Source organism: Alosa sapidissima, chromosome 21 (assembly GCF_018492685.1).
Source record: "Alosa sapidissima isolate fAloSap1 chromosome 21, fAloSap1.pri, whole genome shotgun sequence".
NCBI lineage: Eukaryota > Metazoa > Chordata > Actinopteri > Clupeiformes > Clupeidae > Alosa > Alosa sapidissima.
The window spans coordinates 29,201,781-29,211,528 of NC_055977.1; the positions used below are offsets into that span (position 1 = coordinate 29,201,781).

General features: G+C 38.7%; 2 protein-coding genes across 3 annotated transcripts in view; both read left to right on the top strand.

Annotated features, from left to right (window-relative positions):
* Nucleotides 1–5,903, top strand: part of wasf2 (WASP family member 2) — a 29,207-nt gene extending 23,304 nt beyond the window's left edge. Inside the window, exons 10-11 of the transcript XR_006026163.1 lie at nucleotides 2,645–2,648; nucleotides 5,893–5,903. The gene's annotated coding sequence lies outside the window, so the exon portion shown is untranslated. The remainder of the gene's footprint in view (nucleotides 1–2,644; nucleotides 2,649–5,892) is intronic.
* si:ch211-199g17.9 (uncharacterized protein LOC108180085 homolog) lies at nucleotides 529–9,477 on the top strand. 2 transcript variants are annotated; one of them, XM_042076904.1, is made up of 10 exons: nucleotides 529–692; nucleotides 1,060–1,104; nucleotides 3,860–3,919; nucleotides 4,301–4,375; nucleotides 4,471–4,518; nucleotides 5,119–5,173; nucleotides 5,297–5,386; nucleotides 8,274–8,337; nucleotides 8,447–8,513; nucleotides 9,159–9,477. In XM_042076904.1, exons 1-10 carry the CDS (start codon nucleotides 677–679, stop codon nucleotides 9,260–9,262), a joined length of 624 nt encoding a protein of 207 aa, XP_041932838.1. In that variant the 5' UTR covers nucleotides 529–676; the 3' UTR covers nucleotides 9,263–9,477. The 2 variants fall into 2 exon arrangements, with proteins under 2 accessions (XP_041932838.1, XP_041932839.1); XM_042076905.1 differs by lacking the exon at nucleotides 8,274–8,337.
* Nucleotides 9,478–9,748: the final 271 nt, after the last annotated feature.

Here is a 9,748-nt window from a genome sequence, read left to right on the forward strand (position 1 = left end):
CTTAGGCTCATTGGTATGGCCATCAGAGTGCATACTCAACTACAGTAACAGCACTCCATCACAGTGCTCATCTCTGGGGTCAGCCTGAAAATCACTCCAGGGGCAACGCTCCTTCCTTGGCACATCTATTTTCATTTCATGTCGCAAATACAAGATCTCATTGGAGCTCTATGCAATAACATTACATTAGTACATATTTTCTTAAGAATGATGTCCACTGCAATGGACATATGATACAGAAGTATATTTTTGCATTATGCTCCCTTCAACCATAATACTTAAATCATCTTTAAAAAATCTTAATATCAAAACTTTTTCCTTCAATAATTGAATTGCATTATTTTTGGAATCCAATAGATTATGCCACGAAGATTGGAGTGTAGTCTGTATTTATGACGGATTACATTTCGAAGTAATCTGTCCCTGACCCAACACATAACAGTTGTGTCCCCTTAATTTATTACACATTTATATGGGGACTCCAGGAGGGTGATGTTCTCTTGCATTCTAGAATCCCAGGACTACCACCTGAACGTGATCATGACGATCGTGTGAAGGGAGAAACAGGCCAAGCAATTTGAACCCTTTTACCTAGAAGTTGAATGTGTGAGTGTGGTTACGATAACTACAACACCAAATTGAGCTAATATACTGTCAGTTAAGGCATTTAACAACTATGAGTTCATCGGCAGGTAAGTAAGTTATTGCCCAGTTCAAGTTGAACTGCTTTCCCCTCCTGTAAAACATTAACTTAACGTTAGTTGTCAAGCTAGTCAGGAAGGCCCCTTAACGTTACAACCTGGGAATTATTAGTTAAGTAAGCAGCATATTCAGCAAATGTTAACGTTAACTGATCACATTTGTTGAAATAGGTGGAATAGCTCTCTATTTCCTTACTGAAGCAAAAATGACCTAACACCAGCAGTGATCCTAAGTTAGCCAAGAAAGGGTAACGTTAGCTAGCTGCTAACGTTATTAGAACAGCTAACATAAAGTTAACGTTAACATTGTTACTGACCCAAGTATGCAGTCACCTGACAATCTTTATCATGTACTCAGGCTTCTCCCTCGACGATATCTTGATGAAATTGTCTTTAAAACAAGGTAAGTTAGTTGTGGTAACGTTATGTCAACTGCTTATCTAACAAAATCTAACCAAGTGTTATTAAGTTTTCAGTATAACGAGACTTACCTAGCGCTTTCTTGTGAAATCATTTGACTTAATTTAAAAAAAATTGACTTATTTTAAGACATCTCATCTTGAAAACAAACTAATTTGTCTGCCAGTGCGTTAAGCAAATTTGTCCTAAAAACAAGCAAATTTGTCTGCCAGTGCATTGAGCAAATTTGTCTTGATAAGACTCCTTAAAATAAGTTAAAGTCTTCTTAAATTAAGTCAAAATGATCTTTTGAGAGGGTGCTAGGTAAGATTTGTTAATCTTAATATAAGATCAATAACACTTTTTTGCAATCACATTTTTTGCAGTGTTGTCATGAAATAAGTCGCAAAATATCTTTATATGGCTCTGGTAGATATAACCCTTTGAGCATAACAGCCCTTGAAACAGCAGAAAAGACACAGACTTCCTAGGAGGCCCAATTTCTCATAATTATGACTTTTTTCATAATTATGCTGTTTCATAATTATAAGTCAATGTTAGAGATGCACCATTGCAATTTTCTGGCCGATTCCAATTTCCGATTTTCATGACCTGCTGATATCGATTTTAGCCGATTCCAATTTCATTTCTACTAACTTTACAGCATACACAACGATTTATTTTCTTTCATGTAACATTTTAACATAGAAATGTAATCAACCTTTCAATAATGGAATAGCAGTTAAAAAGAGCTGAACAGACAAATTGTTCTTCAAGTCTAACTTCAGCTGCAGTATTAAACTATAATGCTTCCCAGTGTGGGACAATAACATTTGTCACATTTTATCGCTGCACGGCCCGAGCCTGATATGGGCAACAAAGCCAAACGTCGAAAATATGATGAAAACTCATTGCATTGCATAGCATAGTATAGCACCTATAAGTGGCTTAACTGAAGTGAATATCATTATTTGAAAATGATTGTGGGGGGGGTGTCACTGTTTTCGGAGGGGAGGCCCACATTGATGGAGTTACGCAAGACTACGCAGTATACCCACTTAAAAAGCATCACCATCTCAGTATACCCAAACTAAAATAGGCAAGGATACGTATTAACATTTGGGAGTGATCACAGTATACCCACTACAGCTAACTACTACATTACAGTATATCCACTAGAGCTAACTACACTACACCACTGATGTGGTACTATATATACGCCATATATGAAAATAGCTTGCGTGATTTGCGGTGAAAACTTCCGCCTGTTAAAAACAGGTGTAATTCAAATTCCGGTTAAATGCATCAATTATAGAAACTGTCAGAGACAGCTGAATCAGTATTCTCAGAGCATCAATTTTCTTCTATTTTCTACTATGTCAAAAGCAACTTTAACTTTAAAGGAACCATATGTAAGATTGTGGCCAAAACTGGTACTGCAATCACTTTCAAATTACTGTAGAGTGGTGTATCCCCTCCCCCTCCCCCCTGACTCGAGGTTGCCAACCTGGATGCCGAAACACCACTGACTTTGTGATTAGTAGATAGGTGGAGGGTGGCGCATCAGGCCAAAACACAACATGACATGACAAAACACAACATCAACAGTTGAGGGCTGCAACTTCACTTTTTAAATGGCAATATCCTGGCCGGACTACTGTTGTCAGTGATATAAGTATTTGAAATGAACATGATTTCTTAATGTCTAGTGACATATCAGGGCCATTTTATGATTAATTGAAACACATTTCTTACATATGGTTCCTTTAACTTTAGTTACTCTTCCTAATCTGATAGACTAGGGTATTAAGTTATAGCCCTAGTCTACATAAATAGTTCAAGTATTTTTTTTAAGTGGAGTAGAACTACTAGGCCTACTCTGTATGTTGCTGCTTGTTGACATCTTATTATCATGTATGATCGCTAAACTTTGATTCTTTTTAATGTTGCAATCGGTTAACTCATCTGCGCTTGTGGTTCAGCTGCTCAGTTGTAGAGGGGTGATGAGTGCTGTTTACGTAATGAAGTGGCAATAGTAGTGTCTTAGTAGCTTTCTGCACATAGAAAAACTCTAGGTGTTAGCGCTTTCTTTGTACATCCAGACCTGAGTGTTGGCCTTTGCTAGCTTCTTTAAACGTTGCAAAATCAGCTGAGTGATGTTGTTTCAAGTGCGGTGAGTGCAATTGATCGGCATGTCTCAGACTGACCGGTCAGTCACCGGTCTTGGCTGATCACATGAGAATCAACCAATTCCGGTTACCAGCCGATCAATCGGTGCATTTCTACTCAGTATCTTGAGTTAGTATGAAACACTAAGTTATGGCACAAACTTGAGGGCATAGGCCTACTCTAATTTTTATGAGGTACTAAGGGCTCTAATATGACGATCAAAAGCGTGGCGCAAAGCGTATTGTTATCACAACGCAAAGCTTATTCCTATTGTAGGAGTACAGTAGGTGCTATATTTCCTGTGAGGAATAGCTGTGAGTAAGTACCTGAAGCGGGTGACTTCTGCAAGAATTAAGTTCACAAAGCCACTCAAATTAGTTCACTAACTTTCTGAAGTAGAAATGGTTCAAATGTGAATCAGAAATGTGGGACAATCTGAAGATAGTTATGTCTTGTGAGATTGGCCTTATATTAGGTTAATCAGGTGCAAAGCCATGGATTCCTTGTGTAACTTCTGTTATTAATGTTAATATCTGTGAGGATGTATGTAGCCTATAGTATGAACAATGGCATATTTTTGCTCTCATCAGAGAATGGAAAGGAGCCCAAAGTGGAAGATCTCGTTGTGAAATTGAGAAGACTACAGCAAGGTATTGTGAAGGAGCTAGCAATATAACATAGATTCACTTTAGGGCTCCTATTTATAAACGACAGGTAAAGTGTTAACAAGTTAACCTTCAAATTCTGCGCATTTACTTTGGGTAACAACCATAGAGTACTTTGAGTAGTCAGTATAAGCTTTGTTATGTCAGCCACATATGCTGTTACGGGAGGTGAGTGGGTACCAGGAGTGGAAATTAACTTCCTCTTCCATCTGCTAAAGTGACTGGTGGATTCTAAATTCTACCAGATACTCACTTTTTATCAGCCACCATATTGTAGTCTAATCAAATGTTTTTGCGAGAAGTTGTCTGTGACATCATAGACAATTTTATTTTATTTCACATTATAATTTTGTGTTTTGTGCATAGCTAAAAGAACTCTGGAAGAGGAACTGTGGGAGGTGCAAAAAATCAAAGGAGTGTTAGAACAAGAAGAAGAGGCCTGTGAGTAATGTTGGTGTGTGGATGAGAGTCTCTGTATGTATTAATGGTGTATGGTCAATACACAATTTTGCTAACAATTTTGCTAACGTTTCTAGTGTGCTCAGAGGCCTTTCAGCTAGATGTGCTCCTTAAAGAGAAGCAAGGTATGCTTAATTCCTCTTGTTTTTGTTTATTCACTGTTTCAGCTAAGCAAATAATATTTCAGCAAAAACAGGCTACTTTCTCCAATCTACAGTCTTTCTGACCAATCACCCACCACACTTGACTACATAGTTGATGTCAAAGTGCACATGCTCTTGCATTATCAACAGTACAGTACTGTAGATAGCCAAACACAATGATTATGTTGTGTGCTACACTTGCTGCCACAGTGTCCTGTCCTGCTGAGACAAGTGCATTGTATTTCATGCATTGTAGAGAAGGAATGGTAAACGAATTCCATGTGTTTACTTTTTTTTTTTTCAACGTTTTTTATGCTTAGCTTACTTAGCCACCACTAAGTTGATAACTAATATCTAGCTGTATGTTCAGTGATATGCAAATCTATGCCCAAATTACTGTAAGTGTAGTAGTGAAAGGTTGATGTGCTTATAAATAATGCTTATTAAAATAGCCTTTATGAAATCACATGGTATTTTTCACCAAGAGAGAGCTGATTGTAATTATCCTGCATGTGATCTCAAGCCTCCAGTAATGGAGATAGATGTCTTCCTCCATTTCCTTCTGTTTGTCTGTTCACCCAGAGGCACACAGAGTACTGCAGTTCAAATGTGAGGAACTGGACCAGGAGTCACAGAGGTAGGTGCATAGGTCTGTTTGCCTGTGTGATAAGAATTAAAGCTTTATTTCAGTGTTGTCAATAAACGCTATATTTCAGAAGACTGCCTACATGAGTGCATGCTCTTCATGTGTTCTTCATAGGAAGCAGGAGCAGAACAAGCAGAAAGAAGAACTTGTGGAACAGTACCGATACCGGATACAAGAAGCCACACTCAAACACCGCAAAACAAGGTAACAATGAACCAGCTCAATAAATAACATCAGTGCTTCATATTAGCATACTTGACAGAAAGCAAAGCAGCTAGGAAATATGAAATAATTTTGCTTTATTCAGAAAAAAATGAAATGGCCATCCTGAATTGCATTGTACTAAAATTAAACCTTTTTTTTAATTGAATTTGATTTGAGAAAGAAAATGTGAAGTTCATTCTATTTCATGGAAGTAGATTAAAGCAAATGAAATTCAAAAAAGAATTTAATAACACACACACATTTGACCCTTTCAACTCGGTTATTTCTATCCCATCATTTTGCATACAGTACTCCAAAACTCTGAACTGAAGCAGGTTTTATGTTTTGTAGTTTCCCTGTTGCATTGATTGACTAGCACAATGGCTCTTATTTATCAATCAAACATACAACATAGGGACAACAAGGAGGTGGACATCCCCAAGATGTCCCCTCGCAAACTGCATTTTGTTGGCTTTGTACTTGTACTCTGCACGATGACAATAAAGTTGAATCTAATCTAATCTAAATCTAATACCAGAGCAGATCCATGGTGCAGGAATCATCTTACACCAGGACTCATGTATGATTTATAAAACAATCGGAGCGCTCCAATTCCAGCATAAGACATACCTGTCAACATTCCCGTTTTTCCCGGGTTCTCCCGTATTTCAAGGTCATCTCCCGGCACCCTCCCGTTTTGTTATTTCTCCCGGAAAACTCCCGTAATTTGCATGGCCATCAAACTTAATTTTAAAATCATTGATCCATGCATTTTTTCTATTAGTCTGACATCTCCCAGGTTGCCAGATTGTGTATGAAATACACCCTACACATACACGATCACTTAGTTTCAATTTCAACCGTTTTGTCATAGGCTAAAACCTGGCAACCCAAATCCCAAATAAGGAAGCGGGTGCAGACTACGCAGCCTGAGTCTCGTCGTAAGCAAGCGTGCTGGTTGAATGGCCTACTCCAGAACTAGCTGTTGTGAAATTGTTGGGAATTTAATTGATTAACACATCACATAAACTGTTATTGAGTGTTGTTGATACATTGAACTTGTGTCCTCGGAACCAAATCTGACAGCAAGCAGCTTTGGAGTTTGGATACAAGCAGCTTTGGAGTGGTGGATACATAAGATAAAAGCAACGACCGAAATGCAGTGTTGAAACACATGTATGAAACGTATAAAATATGCAAACACTGATCCAGTATAAACACTGACCCCCCCACCCCCCCAAAACAAAATCTCCCGTTTTTGGAAAGCTAAATGTTGACAGGTATGGCATAAGAATGATTAGGTGTTGGTAAATTTGGTGGATTACATTTATAAACAAACGCAATTGAAATATCATGCCCCTGTTTATTCTCATTTTAGAGAATTTACGACAAGGAGGTGCATAATACATCCAAAAGACCTCCAGGTAGCCACAGTGACATTGCAAGTACAGCTGAACCAGTTTGTTTTGGCAGTGCCATCACATTCCATACGACATTACAAATCCATACGACACATGCCAAACTCATTTTTATCAATGAAAGTAATTCTGTAAACATGACGGGTATACTAAGCCATCAAATGTTATAACAGGCTACATTATGGAAAGTCTGCACGAAAAGTCTTTGGTCCATTAGACCATTGCTTCTCAAACTGGGGTCCGGGGGTTCCTGACAAAGTTTGCTACAAAATATGAAATTGTCTTATATGGCGAAAAATGCTACAGTATTAGTATTTGCCCAATTGATCTGCTGATTCGTTACATCAATACGTCAAAACACTTTACTATTAATTAACCGCCAACAAAATGAAAGTTATGTGAAGCAAACACTATGTGTTCAACACAATAGGCCTACATTTGACAAAGAAACAACAATCCTTCATACTGTCAAAGTTTGCTAACATGACTATTGTGGTATTACCACTCTATGTTTTTAGAATACATATAACATAAGCATCTAACAGAAAAAAAGGCTATACAGCTACATGATTAACTTAAGTTGTATGTGTTGCGATTATGAGGGGTCCTTGGAGAATTTTCCACTCCATGAGGGGACCCCGGCCCACAAAAGTTTGAGTACCCCTGCATTAGACTGTATTCCATGAATATAGTTTTCCAATCCCCTGCCGATTTACTATTGTATGTTTGACTGTAAGACCATGCAGACTCGAAAATTTGGCAAGCTTTGTGTGGAAATGACTGTAAGTTTAAGTTTAAAGAGTAAGGGTGGCGTTGAGGGAATTTGGCTGCTGGTAATGGCCAGGCCACTATACAGTATCTGTTTCCTATTTACAGAGCCGGGACTGTGTATGAACAACACAGTTTTTTGTTCTTTTTTGTTTTGAGCTCACACTGAATAGACAGCGAAAGGATCAAGAGGAGCAATCCACTGAATTCGCCTTATTCATCCGGCAGTCAGAACAAGGCTACAGGGTACACTTGTCATCACACCTCAGTCCAGCAGGTGGTGGTAATGCAAACTGCCAAAAAAACTCACTGACCAGCAAACCCAAACCCAAACCCAAACCCAGCTTTTTTGGCAGTTAGCAAACGGATTGCATTACTACCATCTGCTAGACTGAGGTGTGATGGCAAGTGTACCCCCCTACCCTGTACCCTCGTTCTGGCTTACAATGGTCGCCGAATAAGTGAATGGTGAATAAGGCGAATCGTATAAATAATGCAAATCGTGGACTGCACTTCTAACTTCTAGGACAATGGAGGAGCTGTGGCGCGAGCAGCAGTGTCCATACTGCATTCAGGTCTAAGTGACCACAAAGGTCTTATCGTAAGTTATGAGTGGGATGAAAGCTGTTACAAGTCAAATTGACAGCACATATAAAGAATAAATAAAGAATATTTGTGCTTGTGCTACATTTCTCCATCAGGATGAAGTTTGAGAATCAACTGCAGCAGTTAATGGTTCAACACAAAAGTCTCTTCTCTATGTTTGTGAGTTGTCTTGAGTATGTTAAATATTTTATTCAAAACAGATATGTGGGTGAGAAGGTTTGAGAGAAATTGTGATTATGCCTCTTGATTTTGATGTCTCTTCTATTAGACACCCCAGAGACTTCCAGCAGAGATCATCACTGCAGAGAATGCTACAGCTCAGCTCCTTAAAGCTGGTGAGTTTTTTTAAGGATCAGTTTGCCACAATGACCACTCCATGTTCTTGGCCTATGTTCTATGTTCTGTCACACCACCCAGGCCTAGTCCACACTTAGGCAGGTATTTTTCAAAACACTGTTTTTTTTCTTCCATTCTTTAAAAAAAAAAGAAAATGTGAAAACATGAACACGCAAATACAGTTGTCAAGTGCGTGCCAAACCAACAGGTGGCAATGTAACCCTAAGTGAAAGCTATATTGGCCAGTCAGAATCCTGGCTTGAATAAGGTTTAACCAAAGGAGATGAACAGACAAAGTCTGTTTCCCCTGTCTACGCTTTAACAGATTTACTGAAAATCTTCATCCTGAAAGATGTTTTGAAAAATGGTCTGTTTTCAGAAGTTTTTTTTTAAATACCTGGGTTTGTGTGGACAAGGTCAGACGTGTTCAAATGTTTTTTGTACCAGTAGTGTATGGTTTTCAAGTTTTACTTATGATGGTTGCTCAGTTTGATAGCAAAAAGGATTGCTATGTTTTGTCATTCTAATCTTAGTGGGATTAGTCTGAATGTGATGCAGACAGTAGAAGTGTGTCTGGTCAGTTTGTGCTTTGACCATTTTCATAAAAACAATGTGTGTGCTTTTGTGTTTCTGTGCTCATGTAGAGAAACACAGGATGGAGCAGTTGGCTCAACAGCAGGAGGAGCTGAGTGACATCTATAACGGAGCAGTGCCTAGAGACAATGAGCTGCTTACCACAGCGGTGTGAGTGTCCAACACACGCCAGCACAGTGTGCCATGCTTTTACTCACATACTCTGATGACATCTCCAGTGAATTCTAGAGATGAGCTACCATGATTATACACCCAGCAGGGTCCTTTGCCATAGACATTGTTCACTGTTCACTTATGTACGTTGTAATGTTGGTTATGTTTGATTATTTATTCTCAAAAGACTGCAATACAACAGTCATAATGAAATGACTTCTGTTGTGAGCTATCATGATTTTCCCAAGGGTGTAACAGGCATAGCAGTTGGTAATAGTTTCTGTATGCTGCTGACTTCACAAGGCTGCTTCAGTTAAAGTGAAACCTAATGCCCCACATGCCGCCCCTTTCCTTCAGTGAATGCTGAAAGAGAGCTGCTGTCTGCCAGGGTGCAAAATGTAGGTGTCCATATATTTTGGTTCATGCTACCAATTATACTTTGCCCAGGACAAATGCATATATACAACCAGCAGTTGAATCAGTTTTG

What these genes read in the sequence shown, in the direction of transcription:
- si:ch211-199g17.9 (XM_042076904.1), top strand. An exon ending in AGAACAAGAAGAAGAGGCCT is followed by an intron (nt 4,376 to 4,470) that starts GTGAGTAATGTT and finishes TAACGTTTCTAG; the next exon opens with TGTGCTCAGAGGCCTTTCAG. An exon ending in AGCTCAGCTCCTTAAAGCTG is followed by an intron (nt 8,514 to 9,158) that starts GTGAGTTTTTTT and finishes GTGCTCATGTAG; the next exon opens with AGAAACACAGGATGGAGCAG.